This window comes from Chaetura pelagica, unplaced genomic scaffold (genome assembly GCF_000747805.2).
Source record: "Chaetura pelagica isolate M959 unplaced genomic scaffold, ChaPel_1.0 scaffold787, whole genome shotgun sequence".
Taxonomy (NCBI): domain Eukaryota; kingdom Metazoa; phylum Chordata; class Aves; order Apodiformes; family Apodidae; genus Chaetura; species Chaetura pelagica.
In genome coordinates, this window is record NW_009953973.1 from 184947 (window position 1) to 204480 (window position 19534).

At 38.6% G+C, this 19534-nt stretch overlaps 1 protein-coding gene across 2 annotated transcripts in view; it reads right to left on the reverse strand.

The window, feature by feature from the left end:
- The window catches only part of PDE10A (phosphodiesterase 10A), a 176150-nt gene that overhangs the window by 139628 nt on the left and 16988 nt on the right, over positions 1–19534 (reverse strand). The window contains exons 2-3 of one of the 2 annotated variants that reach the window (XM_010002165.1): positions 9167–9175; positions 4401–4426 (exon numbers count right to left, since the gene is read on the reverse strand). The exons of the other annotated variant lie outside the window; for it this stretch is intronic. Of the exons in view, the coding sequence (XP_010000467.1) occupies positions 4401–4426; positions 9167–9175 (35 nt within the window). The remainder of the gene's footprint in view (positions 1–4400; positions 4427–9166; positions 9176–19534) is intronic. 2 annotated transcript variants of the gene reach the window in all.

The following is a 19534-nucleotide window of genomic DNA, read 5'->3' on the forward strand; positions in this document are numbered from 1 at the left end:
TTCAGGAGAAACATTCTAGCACAAAGAAACGTAAAACTTGTGGCTACATTTCACAATATGGGTCTAAAGGTCTCGATTTCCCACCTGTAAAATGATATTTTTGCTAACAGCCTACAGTAAATAGCTTGACCAGATAAACATGTGTATAACATACCAAGAGACGGTTATGATCTTTACTGTCATTCTCTTATTTTTAGATTTTTTTTCTTGGAACTCTCTCACATGGAAGAGTGGTTGTTGAATACTGTGATTAATCTACAGTGAATAATTCCATTAGTCAATCAACCAAGCAAGAATATAAAAGCAAAGCAGACCGAGTCTTGTTTTTTCTTTCAGCGAGAATGCTCAAATAAGGTGTTACTCACTCAGGATGCAAAAACCATTACCATACTCTGAAGGTTAAAGTGAGCTGAATTATTTTATTGTCAGGAATTTGCTGCTTCTCTCTTATTTTTTAGTCATTAGCCTTTTAAAGCCAGAATATTTTTATATGTAACCAGTTAGCCACTATGTTACAGCACAAATTAATGTTGTCAAAAAAGCTTCATGCTTGATTCAGACCCCTTAAATATTAAATAAAAGCTTTCAAAATACACATCATTATCATATTTAAGGATATTTTCTCAAGTACTTTTTAAAAGCTAACTAGACTCAAAGGTTTAAAAGATAAGGTGAACAATAATGACAGACAGTCTGTACTGCTCAAATTCCTCAAATGTTAGGTTAAGAAAAGATAATATAAAAACTATTAAAAACTACAAAAAGTGTTTTCCTTTTCACTACTTACACGGCTTACAGAATTCATAACATTAGTATAATTTTAATTTTGAGCAGCTGTAATTGTCTGGCTATTAGCTTTCTTCTTTTTTAAAAAACAAACAAACAAGACAAAACACAACAACCAACACAAGAATACCAAAGCCTGTTACTAATCTGCTAGTTTGTACACTTGGTGACTAAGAAGAAAAACATTTGTCTAATATGACACATCTGTTATAAACTCTTGAGACTAATGTTTAATTGTGAGCTGATAATCAAGTGGATTTACCTTTTACTTAAATGGATTTGGCCTAACCAATATTCCTCCAACAACAGAAACTATTCTATTCCATTGTTCCTATTTTCTTTAATATTAACCTTAGCAGTACATATTGCTAATGGTTGCTACATACATACCATAAAAATGCAATATATTCAGCAGGTTCATATGAAAGCATCTATACCTCTTTCAGCTTCAGTATGTAAACAATATTCCTTCTTCTTTTCCTAGCCTTTGCTCAAAGGTCCTAAGTAAATTCAAAGTGTCACACAATCACAATTTACTAATAATCTTGCAATGAGCTGCCTATGAATGATCCAAGTACGGATTCAGAGTTTATTCTGGCTCTCTGGACATGCAGGGTCTGCCTCTCTGGACAATTTTGGACAGTATTTTGGTGTGTTGTCATCTGTAACTAATTTAATGATGCAATGCTGGGGGAGTGAATTGTGGCATCTGTCCCTCAAGTTTGCCTAGAAGTATCACTGAATACAACATGAAGGAACATTAAATACAGCAAGACACAGTCACACAGGTGTTACTGTGCAACTGTCAGCAGTCATGGAAAGTTTCCTAGGATCTCTGAAGGCTGTTTCAAGACAGTTCTGGAGCACTCTGACATACCAAGCTGGGAATCCTGAGAAATGCTAGACAAGCTCTAGGGAGACAGAAGAAGCTGGGATCTAACTAGATTAGTCCTTCTCTAACAAGTACTGAATGAAGTATGTCAATTTAGTTTTTACAGACATAGCTTTAAAGTAAGTCTCTGTAGAAAGTGGTTAAGCATCACAAAAAATCATGAACAACCAACCCACCAGGGAAAAGAAAACAAGGAGGTATTTTCAATATGAACATCTAGTGCAGTAAATCTGAACAACCCAAGTAACCCAACTACAAATATGCATAGTTAGTCCTCTCCAGTTGTAGATTCAACAGCACTAAATGCACTCCAAGTAAAACAAGCTTACAAAGACCGTGCATTAATGCTCTTGTTATTAAGGCTTAGCAAAACACTGGGTTTTTTGCTATACAAAAAAAGGATGTGGAGAAGCTGGAGAGGATCCAGAGAAGGGCCACAAGGATGATCAGAGGGGCTGGAGAACCTGCCATATGAGGAGACACTGAAAAAACTGGGTTTGTTCAGCCTTGAGAAGAGAAGGCTTTGGGGAGACCTTATTACCATGTTCCAGTATTAAAGGGTGGCTACAAAGAAGATAGAGATTCCCTATTTACAAGGAGTCACATGGAAAAGACAAGGGATAATGGGCACAAGTTGCTCCTGGGGAGATTCCGATTGGACACAAGAAACTAATTTTTCACCATAAGGACAATCAAACATCGGAATAGTATCCCAAGGGAAGTGGTAGATTCCCCCCCATTGGACAGTTTTACGTCTCAGCTTGACAGGGTGCTGAGCCATCTCATACAAACTATAGTATTGCCTAAAAAGGTTGGACCAGATGATCCTTGAAGTCCCTTCTAACCTGGCATTCTATGATTTGGTTTCTATGTAATGGCACTAGCACTTTTTTGTTATAAACTGCAAATGTGTAATACTAAAATGACGAGAACTTATACAGATGCATCTGTTAGTGAAGAAAGCACTACCTGTAGTCTTGGATCAGATTAGATATGCAGTAGTGCCCCTGGCAGAAGCAAACTGCCACCGAGCATGTAATGTCATGTAATTTTAGTGGCAATGTCTAGAAGCATTTATGCAGTTATTGCAGTATAACCACAAAAATGAAAAACATAAATGAAGGGTATCTATCCTCTACCTCATACTTTAAAGAAGTGCAAGTAATTATTTTACCAGTGATGGTTTGTCAACACACGTTAGGTCATTTTTTCCTTTTGCAGTTACATGACACCTACTATCCTTTTAGGATAGTTCATAGCAGTAAGATCCCTTCTGATAGTTCAACAAAAAGGAAAATACAACCAGTATTGGAAAAAATACCATGAAACACAGAAGATAAACAGAATATTACTCAACAGCAGAAGGCTTTAGGATTAGATATTCTTCTGCTCAGCTTTCCAGCCAGACAGCCATCACAGTTCTTAGCAGCAGGTGAAGGACAGAAATGAGACATATAGACCAAAGGTTGTGTGCAGTTCCTAGAGTCCTTCCAGTATCCCAGCAATGGATGCAATTGTATCTATATTGCAGGTAGGAATTAAATTATATATTTTTAATATATCCTTTAAAAAAAAATAAATTCTGGCTTGGTAATGTTCTCTCAAGGTTATATATAATTTAAATAAACTTTCCCTTCTGCTTTTGCATGTCCACATGCAGAAGGTAAGCAAACGAAAATATTAGGCAACACTCAGGAGTGACATCCAAAAGTACTGACTTTTATTTTTCACCTGGCCTGTGAAATATCATTTTATCTACAAAATTTCCTGGATTCATCATTTGCTCTCTTACGTATTTGATACTGTTGCTAGAAGCTTATGAAATGTAGTATTATAAATTAAAACACCAACAGTGCTCCATTTTAACAAGAGCCATATTTACAATCAATAAATTGGTGAAAAAAAGAATGCTACATGATCCCCTTGAGTATCAGACATTTTGGATTAGATGAGCTTTAAAGTAGTAAGTTAGGGGGCTTGTTTTCACAGCTGGGTTTGCTTTATATACTGTAATCTACCTTGAGAGCACAGTAGAGCCCCCTAAGAGGCACATTTAAAAGGCATATGATGTTACTCTGGGAGCAAGACTTTCAGACTGAACAAAACCGTGCATTGGACAAACCTGGGGGGTGTGATAGGGAGGGAAAGAAGTTGCTTCCTTACTCCAATACAAAAAGTAACAATTAATTCTACTGTGCTACCCCTAAACACCATACAATGAACTGTAAATTGTATTCAGAGGAATTATTTTACTCCCAATTTTTTCTGCCTTTACCCAAGAAGCAAAACTGGAATAAAAAAAATAATATTTCGCAGTCAATATTTAAAGCTGTTGCCATTGTCAAGATGACAATGCTAATTTGTTTCATTGCTGCTAACCTGCCAGACCCCAGCTGTTCTCTTAGTCAAAACCTGAGTTTTCCAATAACTAGGAACTGCAGCTGCTCAGAATGGGTCACCAGGGATTCGAACCACCACAAACATTACTCATTTGGTCCTGCCCTGATCAGACTTCTTTGGCCAAAAGGCAGGGTTAGGCCTGCCTGAGATTTGAAACATACAAATTAATAACTTTTTTTTTTCCTGATCTTCAGAAAAATAATATTTCTCATTCAGCCTTTGAAAAGTTATCCTCAGTTCTCCCCTAATGGGTATCCAATCTGGCAAGGTCTACTTATTGTGGACACTCTAACTAGCTTTTGATAAAAAGATAATGAATGACAGTATCTGCTAAGTTGCTGGTCCCATCTATCATTCTGTCAGTGCCAAAAAGCTCAAATTCAAGAAAGTACAGTTTATTTCAAATACCTTTACTTAAAATGTTGAGACCCATAATTTCCTACACTATATACTTGCCAGCTGCATGCAACAGGTGTAACCATAAACATTAGAAAATGTTGTGTTTTGGTGGGCTAACAGCAAAAGCAGTGCTAGATTTACACATCCCAAACTGGACTAATTTTTGTTCAACAAATGCTGTCTTATTAAGTACCTTCGACAGAGCCTCAGAGCTTAGAGGAAATGACTACTTAATGTTTAACATTTCACTGATATTTATTGTTGGTTTTACCCTCATCTATTAGTTTCAGGTGGGAAACCTCATTAAAAAAAACCCTGACTTTCCATTTGTCCAACTCTTAACTGTTTCTGTTTGGATTACCAACATTACACATCCTAATTTCTTCCTTTCCTTTCAACAAGTTTCTCTTCAAAAACACAATCATCCTGTCCTGCTCCCTGAGCTCTGCAGCCTTCTACTGCTTGTCCTTCCTCTTCCACATTTTCTTTCCTGTTATTCTAGCTTTAACTTCAGAATAGCACTCTTCTTGCAGTTTTCTAGCATTTCTGCATTGTACAGCATAGTAAACTCCCCTGCAAAGTTTCAGCACTTGCTAACAATATCTAATTGAAGAAACTGCAACTTGATCAAACCCACTGAACACAGAAGTGTTTTAACCACAGAGATGCTATAAATAGGTGTTTTCCCTGTGGCTCTTGAGATACATATACATGGGTTGTACATAGTAAAGGCTAGAGACCACTCAAAAATGGAGCCCATGTCCTGCAGAAGAGGAAGAGCTGCTCCCACTGACAAAACACACTGAGCTGAATTTAGTGGAGTACAAGCACATTGTTTAGAAAACAAATACACTTACACGCCAAGTCATACAAATGTTTCTTAACTAATAAACTGAGCCCTTAGTTTTCATCTTAGCGATTTCAATATTCAACAACACATTAGCTTTTAATATTACACTAAGCAGCTGCTCCCTTACAGATACAGAAGAAAGCAAGCCCTGCACTGGCCAAACCAGTTCCAACCTCTTTAGTTGGAGACCTTTTCTCTTCAGCATTACCAAGCTTTTCATGTTCAAAAGTTTCATGACTACTAGCTGATACTGTCCTTTGCATCTCTCAGATTTTCAGGTTTGACAGAAAAAATAAGTTATTAATCAATTTCCACAAAAAAGGAGACAGTTCAGTTGAGTGAATAGGTCCACATGTGGTCCAGAGGCAGGAGGAAGGGTAGGGTGACGGGAGATAAATCTCTTTTGGAGTGAAAAAGTTTGAAGAGTCTCTCTTTTGCTAATTTTATTTGTCTCTGATATTTTTTCAGGTTGAAATGGAAAAATATGAACAAGTAAAACCTAGACAGCATATTTTAAAATACACCTTTCACTTACCTTGTAGAAACTTAAAGAAAAAAATTCCACATTCCAAAGCCATTGAATTGCTTCCTGAGAACAGTAAGAACTGAAGACAGGTAAAATAAATAAATAAATAAATGAATAAATAATCTATCAGACACAAATGAATCAGTGAGGCATGTTTATTAGCAAAGGTTTCTCACTGAAAGTCCCACAGTCGCTACAAGCACTGCCAAAATTTTTAATCCTAGAAAAGCGGATAATTCATCCCATTCAGCTGACCAGCTCTACCTTTCTCCTCCAAAGGAGCTAACACCTTACTTCTCCCCATAAAGCTAGCAAAACTCTCTCTAGGAGAGGCTGAGGCAATGAATGGAGTTACTCAGCAATAACTCTTTTCGTCTCACATGGAAGACTGACCTTTACATCCACTAAGATCTGGCTGGCTCTGTGGTTTTGGTTTTTTTCTTTCCCTTTCACTAGCTTTCACACCTCACCTGGTCCTGCTTTTGTCTTTGTATTTTCTAGTGGTCTGCATATGCCTGCCAAAACCTGTCATTGGTAGCAGAGCTCATACCTTGGGAGGTGTCCACTGACTTTGCTGCTGAGGCTAAGCACCACTGACAGTAACCTTTGGCTTCCTCACAGCTACTGAATTTGGAACTTTTTACAAAAATATTTTTCTTTTTCTTTTTTATTTTAAACAAGACAAGTTAAAATCTCTTTTAGATTCACAGAAGTACCTTAGAACTTAGAGAATACTCTGGGAAGAAAATGCAGACAGCCATTGTGCATTAATTTCAGCTAATAGGCTTTTGTAGCCTCTTCTCATTGGTGGCAGATGTGTTGATTTTAAAGCCAACAAACCAAACCACTGAAATAATTTCAGAGTTATGACTGCCCACTTGGGCAACAAATGCACATAAAGCAAAAAAACAGCCCTGAATTTTCCCCTCCTCAGCACTCATTTTCCATCATTTTTCATTCAACAGGCCAGCCCTGCCTTGATCACAAGCCTTGGCTCCAAAGCCATTTTTTTCCCCACTCATTTCCCCTTTTTTTTTTTTTTGGTCATGGTCTAGGTGTCACTTTTTGGTTCCCTTTGACACACTGCTTTACTTCACTCTAGTGGACCAGAGGTTGAGGACATAAATGCTGCATGTCCTATTAGGGCTGAGGCCACACTCTGGCCAGTTAGATAGCAGCAAGGACAAAGGATGGGATGGAGCAGCAGCACAGAGCAGAGAGAACCTTGCTCTTGGCCTGCTGACAGGCCATGCTGGTACACAGTGCCACTGGCCTTCAACCCACCACCATTCTCTGGAAGCTTTTGCTGTGGACCTTTGTGAAGTTCCTGCAGCCTACGGCTCACCTTGTCTAGGATGGGTGGCCAGCACCACCACAGACATTGGAAGGAGGGAAAACCTGAAGCAAAGTGCAACTAAAAGATTCTGGGTATCTAAAGTGCTCTTTAAGTGTATTATCAGCATTGCCAGAGGCACTCTATAGGGTACACACCCATGCTAGAATCATGCTAGCACACTATTCATACATCACAGGCTCAGAAGTTTGCTTCAGAAGTGAATCTCCACATTTCCCCCATTCACTGCACCTCAGTTCCAAAGGCAGAGCAGTCTCAGCACAGCCTCCCCCACAGGAAGATGCCTTCAAGAACTCCAAGGGTATCTATCTCCAAGCACAGAATTGAACTAGAGCCAGGCTGAAGTAAACCTCACTAAAATGCACAAGATCAATGTTGAATCCTTCGCACGTGCCATTTTCCCCTGTGAATCCACTTCTCAGCGCAGTAGTCATCCTCTTCTCTACATCTCCTTCCCTGCAACACACATCCCCTGCACTGCCTCCTTTCTGTTCTTATCACCACATGCCCTCCTGGAAAGGGTTAGAGTGCCAGGCACTCCATTGCATTAATTCTGAGCTCTGTGATTCCTGTTCTTAATCAATATATTGAGAAACATTGTGTATCATGAATCTCTTTTACCTGAAGGAGCACTTTGTTTCTAATACAAAAAGCACTGAAACTCTAGTGTGGATGAAAAATGAAAACGAGATTGCAGACAGACTTACCTCTTAAGCTAACTGAATTCCAGGCCATTTGCACACATATTATACAAGTCCTCAGAGAGTCACGTGCTAGGCGTTCCTCCTGGTACACCGGGTCACACACCAGATAAGTGCATTTTTAACTAGTTATACCGCAACACACTCACATCCACTCCACAGCACAGGAACAGTCAGCCTATTGACCTGCAGCGTGTGGCACACTGCCCGCTCAGGAAGGAAAGAAGTGACTACATGCTGCCCTGCAACTTGAGATCATGTATACAAATGCCACAACATGGGAGTAGAAGCAAAGGCAAGATGAAAGCATGAGCTCTGCAGTCACCCTATTAGACCTACGCAAGTCTGGAAATATCCTGTGTAAGTCAGAGCTGCTGCAGGAATCTAGAGGAGAAAACAACCAAGCTCCACAGTGTTCACACCTTCAGCTCAGTTCCTGTCTGACTGGCCAGATCAGCAGCCTCTCTTGATTTTGTCCCTTAACTTCTGGACTTATGAGCCACTTTCGACTATAACCAACACAGGACAAGAATTATCCAAGGGTAAAAGCATTCCTGAAAGTTTTATGGCAACTGGACAAAATGGTGGACCCATGGTTAAAAAAGCTTCAGCTTTCCTCTTGCCTAGCCAGGGTTTTGTCAATCTGGCAGCCAGTCACCCCACACCATCAGTCATATCACATTGTCTCCACACGGCTGCTGGAGACCATGGGAGGAAGAGTACTTGGGGATACAGGCCAAAAGCATTACAAGGGGTAAGAGGTACCTCTAGAGATACTAAGTTCAGAATGTATAACTCAGCTCCACATGAAACAACTTTAGTTTTGCATTATTACCAAAAGGAATGAGCAAATTCAATAACCAATTAATAAACATACACACACAAGCACATGTATGTAAGAAAATATTAAGTTCTATTCATTTGCAACTAAAATTATTTGCCTCTTTCAGGGATTTAATCTGTTTGAGATCACTGTAGAATACTTGTATTAATGATCAGCCTGGTAGAAAAGAGGGTGCATCTGTGCTCCCACTGAGAAAAAGACTGCAACACTGGCAGTATGTAAAGCCTTATAACATAAAAGGGCATTTACAGAGGGACACCAGCCACAAGACAAAACCAGAAGAAAGAAACTTAATTAGTCCCACTGTTCAGCCTCATGGGGCTACTTAATCACTTTTTTTCTCACTCAGGAGCTGACCAACCCTAACACTGCACAGCCTGAGACGAGCTCAACAGATAATGTCATCTGGCATACATTCCTCTTCTCTCAACTACTCATGCCTTTCAAGTTTTTGCTGTTGTTCTCAGGCACACCAACACATTCCTTCCTTGGGGAAGTATTTTGCCTTACCTTCCCTTGAGTTGGCAAGCAGATCTCAGAAACACCAGCACTGACTCTTTTAGCAGCACTGACTCTTAGCTGCACTGTTGGCATACACTTGGCTTGAAGTATTTGTTAGACTGCTGTAAAACATCAAAGCACAAGGTCTGTCAGTGGTTCAACTGCTGCCTAGCTTCACATTTTTTTATTGGTACTTGCCTTCCTAGAATTTAAGAAACATAAGCAGGCATCACACCTAATCATTATTACTATAATTACTGCTAAATCTATTAGGCAATTTATCAAAGTAAAAATACAATCTACAGCTAATAAATTTTCCAAAATGAATGACTAGAATAACAGTCTGTCTTTATAGTTAAGACTACCCAACACTACTCTTTAAAATCATCACTTCATAAATCACAGATTTTAAATTAAGGTTTTCCATTACTAGTTTTAATTCAGTAGAACCGACATTGAACAAAAGTGAAAACAACAAAGAGTTATTTCAGAAAACAGTGATTGAAAATGTACAGGTTTTCCCACATTCAGTAAACTCTGTTCATTTGCACATTTGTCTAATTAGTTCTAGTGTCTTGTGGTATTAAAAATAGGAACAGGTATCACAGCAGAAGTCAGAGGGATACACAGCTATGCATAAAGACTTGACCAAATATGGTTAAACAGTAACCAACAGATGGTCTTAATTGACTATGCTCAGAACCTCAACACTTATCCCACAAACCTCTTGATGTTTCACCTGCATTGAATATATTTCTAAAATGTGGCGAGACTCAGGAAAAACATCCAGTTCCACAGAAATCACAGTAAAAATGCATTTTATAAATATGTTCTTTAGCATCACAGCATGGTAGAACATGTTCTCTTTGAAATCCTCACTTTATAATTGTCACAGTTTGACTCAGGTCCGACAACAATGCTCTCGATCCCCCCTCCCCCCAACCCAGGTAGGGAAGGAGAGAGAGAAAAAGAGAGAGACTTGGCTGGATTGAAAACTAAACTACACAGCTTTAATTAAAACACTAATGAATGATACAAGAAAATATATACAATTATATACAGATATATTCAGGTGTAGGCAAAAAGCCTCTCGCCTCCCCCCACCCCAGCAACTCCCACAGCACTTCCCTGAACTGGGAAGAGTCCCGAGGAATCCCGGAGCTGCTGCTGGAGAAAGCAGAGAGTTATGGGGGTCACAAGAGATCAAGGCTGAGGATCGACGGTGATGGATGAACAGAGTCCTCCCTGGACGCCGGCCATGGACCGAAGAGAAGGGGAGAAGAAGAAGGAAGGAAGTTGTCTCCTGTGATCTCTGACCTTCCTCTGAGCTTACGTAGATATATGGAATGGAATATCTTTGGCCAATTTTGCTGTCCATCTAACTCAGCCTCCTACGGGGGGGGGTCACAGATCTCCCCATAGTGTCTGAGCTGGCAGAGTGCAGGTGCAGCCTTGAAGCCTCAGTAGTTAGAAAAACATTCCACTGTCTTATCAGCCTAGCAGAACACACTGTTGCTAGTTACAAGAGAGCTTACTGAAGAAAAAAAAAAAAAAATCAGTAAAAAGAAAAATTGGCTTCATCCTGGCTCAAACCAGGACAATAATGTTCTGCTCAGCTTACCTTCACATGCACTTGGGCTGGGGCTTCACAACCTTTATTAACAAACAGTGCCACATGCTGCTAATTCAAGAGGTGCCACTTTACAAATTGGATATTGGAATATTTGTTACAATGGGAATATACCTAAGTTTTGCTGATTCTTCAGGTTAGAGGTTTTTGTAATTTAAGGAAAATCTAAGACAAAACCAGTATTTTGTCATCATTTCTCACTCCTGAAATGGCAGAATTCAGAATACACCAACCTCAGGCTCATAATTCAAATCTAATTACACGTTCCTCAGTGGCATCATTACCATAATTAATTACAAGAGTATATATGCATATAAAGCGTATGGAGCTTTTTGTGCCCACTGGAGCTCCACTCCAGGTGGAGCTTTCAGATCTCACTAGGAAGGCAGGCACCTGCACTTTATACCCTTTCACAGCCAGAAAGTACAAAGTATGTAAAATCACCAAAATATGTAAGTCACCAAGACTACATTGCAAGTTAAATATCCTTATAGTGCAATGATTTAGGTATGTATTTATTATAGCATCATTATTGCAAACTCCTTACAATAGCAAATCTGCCTCAAAATCAGCATGTGCAAAACAGACAAGACCTGAATTAAGTATTATTTCCTGGTAACCTAACCTCCCTCTTAGGGTCAGAAAAGGCTTCAATAATAATCTAATATTTTGGTAACTATTCTTTTTTTTAAACAGCTTGCAGAGAAAGAACAACATTTATTTGGTTCTTACATTTATTTTCACTTTCATGGTCATGTGCAGCCTAACTGTTTTGCCCTGGGAATGGCTTAAGGACACTGAATAAAACATGGGCTCTAAAGAATCAGTTCAAACACACCTATTTCATATGTTGGTGGGTACAAAAATATAACACTGACAAACCCGGATGAGAAAATGAAAGAACACGTGCCCCGCCAGGCTCCTTCATCACCCCCAATCATTTCAACATAGTTTAAATCCTATTCAGGCTCTAGCCTAATTTTTCAGAAAAAGAAAAAAAGAAAAAAGGAAAAAAAAAGACAATTCACAATAACTATAGCAATCACTACAACTGAGAGCATCATTCTCAGAAACAGATTCTCACAGTACTGGTTTTACCAAAATATAAAATCCACACCTTGGAGGAAGGATTCAGCATACATCTATAGTGCACAAGCCTTATGCATGACTGAAAAGATAATAAAAACAGGTGGGTTTATGTTTCAATTAATCTTGAGAGGGCATATAAAGTCAGCCAGAAACTCTGCTTCGTTTACATCTGTTAAGTGCACAAGCATGTTCACTTACAGTGCTGCATCACAGTCATTGCTTCACACAAGCTCACTCAGGAACTACGATCCAGCTAACAGCCTAGAAACTTGTGTAACAAATCACATCCGTCACAAATGCCGAATCTGCATTTTTAAATGCTCTCAATGTATGCAAACAGCAAGGACAGAACTGTAATAAAAAGTACCAGTACAGTACCAATATAAGTAACATTACACAAAAGAGCAATTAATAAATTCACCTTATCTGTGGTTAAAATGCTTTTGCCAGTGTCTTCTATATGAGCTACATGGCACTACTAAAATTCAAAATTGCATAGACAGCTTTTATTGTTGGAGCCAAAGGCAGCCTTGGATAACTTAGCTGAAAGCAGTATAGGAGGTACAGCATTTATCACACAAGAGTCTGTACAGTACTTCCAAAAGCAGCCTCACATCAGAATCTCTGGATATCAAAAACAACTAATAAACCTCTAATGTTGCCACAGCTGCACTAACAATGCTTGGCTTAAAAGTGCAAAAGAAAACAAAAACCCAATACACACACACTCACTCCCGAATGCTACACACACCAAACACTTAATCAGTATATGCAATACTTCCTGAATGCTCTACTGAATTACTCCAAGTAAAAGTGAGATGACAACAAACTTTAATGTTTCTGTCAGTGTAGTGTTCGCACTAGAGATGATTAGTGTTACTAATAAAATCCATAAAATTGGCAAGATAGAAGAGTGATTTGTTATCAGTCAATAAAGCAGTTGCAAAAAACTGTTACATAAAACACCAGAACTAGGAAAGTACGCTGCACCTGCTGAAGGTAAAACCTGTGATTACTGAAACAGAAAAAGAGAAAAACAGTATTTAGGAATAGAATCAATCACAACACATGTAGCATTTTTTTTTAAATCTTTTTTGGCATTTCAGCAAATGTAACAGAAAGGCTTCTCATCAAAACCACAAATAATTAAATCACAGCACTATCCTATGAATATCTCCCCATCCCATGCCAGAAAGAGGTAAGAATGGTCCTGGTGCATCAGACCTGGAAGTACCCATCAAGGGATTCACCCCAGCTCCCAGAAGTCAGGGAAAGCTTCACTACAAACTTCATTGAGAGTAAGGTACAGCTCACACTTATAATACTAGTTCTGTGTTCTATTGCTGAAACATGCACTTTCTTGATAGCAAATATAAACTCCTGTTAGACTTTTAATATCACAGTGATCAATGGCATAAGATATTAAATCAGATCAGCCTTAACAAAAATAGGAATCTAATTAAAACACTATCAGCATAGCCACCAGCAGAGGATGCCACATTCGATTCAATTTTACTTTGCAAACATGGATGTTCCTATGGCCTGCCAGAGACACTGTGCACTGCCAAATGCAAAGTCAGGTTTGAAATCTGAAATTGGCCTTTAGCTTTTCTGCTTGAGAACAGAAAAGCAGTAGCTCCTGGTATGTGATCCAGCTACACAACACCTCAAACACTCCACACAATCTCTTCCAGTAGCTGCTTTAAGAACCAGGCAAGCTTTGGATAATTCTCCTTTAGCTTACCTAGCCAGAAATTACACTAAAACAAAGATGAAAGACTGCAAAGTCATCTTTACTTATACAGACAGAGGACATCCTGATGATTACCAAAAAAGATGTATTTAAAATTAAAATATACAACTTGAAACTGAGCACAAGCCCACCAGAATTTTCTGCACGTGAGAAGCAGCACCTCATGATCAGGATCACATGGTTCACAAACGTGTGTTCTTCAGACTTTTCTGATTAAGACAATTTTATTTTAAGTTAGGTTAGGTAGAAAAAAGGGAATACATTTTTCCACTAGCCAGTCAGAGGATAGGAAAAAAACACATCTGGCTCTTGCATGAGAAAAAGGAGGGACAGGGGAGAAAGCACACCAAAAATATTTACAAATTTTGTCCAGAAAACTTGCATTATATGGTTTAAATTAGTTATTTTCTATCAAATTCAACATTGATAGAAACACAGAAAGAACACACAACAAAGGATTAGTACTTCAGTCTACAAAATCAGTCATAAACCAGAAAGAATATTGAGTGGCACACCATTATTTAAGTGTGGGGAAGAATGTAATGTTCCTCTTGTGTTTTGAAAGAGCATTTGATTTTTATTTTTACTTCTTATTTCAGAGTGATGGTATTTCACACTTATTTGAATTTGCCATAACTACATCTGATGCAGTGCATAATGCTGCTCCCAGCGAAACAAAAATTTTGATTGTCTTTGCAAGTGGATTCAGTTTATCAGGATCAAATTTATAACATTAGCCACCAAAACCCAAGATAGTATCTCAGAACAGTGTAATATATGTCTTACCTATGTTTTACAAACATATTAATAATGAACAAATTAATAGGCCCATGGTAAAGTGATCCTTCACCAGCATCTATCTGATCTTCTTTCAGTGGTTGATGAAATATTCTTAAAACAATATTCTACAGTTTTTCCACCATACTTTGCCAAAGTTCTTCAGCAGACCCTGATCTTCGGAAGTAATGTTTCAGATACTTAAGTGCAAGGAAAACATCAGTCAGTGGATGACACACATCTTGGGTCCCTCCTTCTGCCACCACTACCAGCATAAATTATTCCTGTGGCACTGCTTAATTTTCAGAGCAGAGGAAGTTGCAAATTAGACCTATGCCTACACCAGCACAGCCTGCCCAGGAGCAAATTTCCAGACAAAAGCCTGTAGCCATAGCACAAGAGGTAATGGTTTTGAACTAAAGGAGGGTAGATTTAGACTAGATATAAGGAAGAAATTTTTTTACAATGAGGGTGGTGAAATACTGGAACTGGTTGCCCAAAGAGGTGGTAGAAGCCCCACCTCTGGAAACTTTCAAGGTCAGGCTGGTCGGGGTCCTGAACAACCCGATCTAGTTGAAGATGTCCCTGCTTATTGCAGAGGAAGTGGATTAGATTACCTTTAAAGGTCCCCTCTGACCCAAACTATTTAAAGATTCCATAATTATGAGGACCCAACACTCATTGTTTTAGTGGTTTGGTGTGTTTTGTTTCAAACTAGATCTAATCTGGTTCTATGCACCAAACCTACTTCATTAGGTAGAGTGCCAAAACTAACAAACCAGTTATGTTTAGTTTGGAAAGAATCCAGTTATTGGATGGACGCTCTGTTGGACCATTTTCTGATGTGAGCCAAGAACTAATAAGAACAATTAAGACAGTAACCTCAAAAGCACACTTCTGACCTGAACACACAAGTGTGAACATGTTCCCAGTCACACTTCTCCACTTCATGTTAAATCTTTATGCCAGACAAGGAAGAGCAATCCAACAGATAGATGCATCAGTAAAGGGCAACCCAGTACGATGCTGTCACCATAAAACAGGCAGAACTGAGCCTCTAATAGGAGAAAACTGTCAGTGGTTCTTCATAACCCAACAATAAAAATCTGTCCAAAATCCCTGCCCTTCTCTCAGCTTGGTCATATGCTTCCTTAGACCTAGCCTGAAACCATGACTTAAATCCTTACCTTTTCTCACTTGGCAACACGCAGTAAGACAACTAGAAAACTGAAACACTCACTGCTAAATTTAAGAGGCAAAACAGAAATAAACCCCCCCCCAAAAAAAAAAAGGAAAAAAAAAAGCAAACAAACAAAACAAACACCAAACCACAAAACACAAATTAAGTCACTGTTGCTCAGAATACACTTATAAAATCCTTGAAGAAGTGAATTACTTTCCCCAAAGCATGGAAAAAACTCAACATTAAAAATTTAGCCCAGAAATGGTGAATTTAACCCACCTCATTCTCCTGCTCACTGAAGAAATTTAAGCTTACAGAATCCCACACATTTGCAGACTATGGAAGATGCATTATTTGATGTCCCACCTGGTAATGGAGTTAGTCTGGGCACTGTTCCTCTGTAACACTTAAACATCCTGGTCTCAAGTGCTTGCTGCTTTCTTTACCTCTATCCTCTCCTTCTCCTGTTTAAAACTTGTACTTTCAGAAGAATCACAGAATCATTTTTGTTGGAAAAGACCTTTAAGATCATAAGAGTCCAATCATTAACCCAGAACTGCCAAATCCACCACTAAACCACATCCCCAAGCACCACATCTACTCGTCTTTTAAGTACCTCCAGGGACAGTGACTTCACTGCTTCCCTAGGCAGCCTGTTCCAGTGCTTAACAAGCCTTTTGGTAAATACATTTTTCCTAATATCCAATCTAAATCACCCTGGCAAAATTTGAGGCCATTTCCTCTTGCCCTGTCACTTGTAACTTGGGAAAAGACACTGACATCCACCTCACTACAAGCTAGCCAAAGATATATTTATGAACATTTTCCGCCCAATCTCTTAAGACAACAAAAAATATTTAAGGGAATTTCCCTACTTTGGGGAGGATTTCTACTTGCTGTCAAACAGAGAGATGACTCAGTTTCAAAGAATCCATCAAATCTTCTGTACAATATTTTATTTCTATGTAAGAAATTAAGTTGAAGTTTTCAGTGATGTCTAAAGCATATCAGCTGCTCTGTTGAAACTACCCTTAAAAAAAAAAAATAGCTTACCTACTTTCTCTTATATACCTTCTCCTTCCAAGTACTAGAGATAGGACAGAAAAAAACCAAAACAAACAAACAAAACCACCACAACTCAAAATAAATAAATAAATAAATAAATAAATAAATAAATAAAGCTGCTCTGGGCTTTAATGTGCCAGAAAATGTCATCTTCAAGACTGTTGACACAACAACTTTAAATGAACTTCCAGAGCAATATAACAGTTTTAGGGAGGATTGTTGCTATTCAGCATACTGCATGATCTTCCCTAAGTCAGAAGCAAACCAATGTCTTAACTAGGGTGTCCGTGGCCTTGAGAACACAAGCACTGAGATGAGCCCTACACACAGTCCCTTATCAGAAATCAGTTACTCTTTTTACAGTCCTTATTCATCAGAAATCAAGGTCTTTTCTACTACACCTGGAACAAAGATATTAAACATAGCATATTGTAACCAGTTACCAGTTGAAACTGTCTTAGTAGATATTATTCTTCTCCCCCCTCCAAGTTTCCTGTCCTCAAGTCTGTCATCTGATTAAATGCAGAGATAACAGCATTCCAACAACAGCTAAAAGAAGCTCATTTTGTGATGCTTTAGGATCCGCTTGAGAAAACTGTTTCACTGCTTCCCCACACACAGACTCTGTATTTCAATGCCCCATTTGTGAAAAACAGGGGGGACCCCACATAAACCCTAAACTTTTTTCATTACTAGAAAATCAACACTACAATTCTGCAGTCAACTCAAGATTTGTCCAGCTGTTCTTGGATCTCCTGGGTGATAATGATCAGCTTGATCTTCCAGGTCATAAAGGAATACTATTAAAGGTCTTCATACAACGATAAACAAGCATACTACTGAGCCACAGATGGTCAAAGACTGAAATAATATTTATTGTATTTAATTTCACCTTAAATGTTTTCCTAGCCTTTAATCTAAAACTAAATAAAAAGGCAGTGAAAGCCTACAGGTCTAATCTGCATCAGCATCAGTCCTTCTCAAAGCAAATGCTGTCAAAAACTTGGGTAAAGGCAAAGACACTTACATGCTTAACATCTCTAGCTGCCATTCCCTAATGCACTTCCAGGATACAAACCTGAGCCTATGTTGTCTTGAAGTGCATTGAAGCAGACAACCATTATTTTAAGCTAGACCTCTGCTTATAAATCCTCCATTTTCCAAAATCCTGTAACATTCTATTCTTTCCTGAAAGATGACTGTTCTTCCTCAGCCTGGTAAAAAATTTATCCATATATGGACAACCCTGAGGACAACAAATGGCTCTTTTCCCAGTCTATTATCAAGCCAGGAAATTAGACCGCCTGAGGTACTCTGCCGTACTTACTCAGTTCAGATCTGAGAGAGGAAACATTCATGAGTTTGTCAATCACCCAGTTTCACACGAAGGTGAACGGATGCTTTTCCTTTACAGCTTTAGCAGCAATCACCACCACCAATTATATAGAAGATTAAAGTCTTCACACAGCTGTGTGAGATAACAGAGCACTAATGATGACAGGCGAAGTTACAGGGCAGACAGCTGTGTCCCCCAGGGCTTGGTGGAGAAGAGGAAAAAAAGTGAAATACGTTTTTTTTTTTTTTTTTTTTTTTTTTTTTAAATCACACATCAATAAACTGAGCAAGACTGAAAGGGTAGAAACAACAAGAAAGCAAAATCCCTTGTCTGTTTTCTAGTAAATCCCCAGATATTTCCATGCCATTGAAAATATTTAAATCCAGTTCTGTATAAACCTGAAGTCTGAAGAACGCTATTGGCATGAAACACTTTGTCCTCTGACACTCAGATGTCTGTAAATTCAAGGTCCAAAGAGGTTAAAGACTTCCTTAATGGCCAAGAAATACCATCCTCCTCTCACACTGGCAATCCTGCAAAGAAACCCCTCTCAGAGAGTCACCTCAGCTGCCTAGAAACTTAGTGGCAGGCCAGTCTTTGCCTTTTTAAGCTGCAACAAAGGAAATTATTAAGGAAGTATTAAAACCCAAGTACACCATAAAAGGCATCTACCAGAAAACTATCTGCTATTTGCAATAAAGAACAGACCTTATTTACACAATAATAAAAACAACTGCAATCTCTACATCCTGCTAACATACACAAAAAAAGAAAATATCACAAGAAATATGACCAAAGGTTGATATATTTCTGCTCCTCAGACTGGCAGAAGTTTTTTCAGAAACTTAAGTAGGTGGGACTGTATCGCCTCAATGGAAAAATATGAACTGATGTGTCAGAATCTATTTTTGTTTTGTTGGGATTTTTTATATCTTCCTCTTCTGCCAGAAAATTCCTTATTGCCCCTTCCATTTCTTGATGTCCCAATTGTCTTTACAGTTGTTTATTTGCTGATTGGCAAGGAAACTATGAAATTCTATCTTGTTTCTTTTATACACTTTCTTGCTCTCTTCCGTTTTCCTCCTACTGATACATCCTGCACACGTTAATCTTTTCAAAGTACACTTTGCAGTAGAATCAGGCAGCCCTTTATGCTGCCAGCATTAGTCAAGCTGTAGGATGCCTACTTAAAGCAGTCACAAAAATGTAACTACTAGATATCCATTCCTGATATTGCTCAGAAAATATATGAGTATCTATAAAACTACCAATTTCATTCACTTGACAGCGGCTCTCCCTTGGTAACGCTGTCAAGGTGGGCAGGTGTTTGGTCTTTCAGGGAAAAGTCTCTTCTGAAATGGAGTTGGGATGGGAAAAAAGCAAACAAAAAAAAAAACCACACACACAAAACCACAAACAAAACCCTCTTCCTGAAGATACTGAAGTTA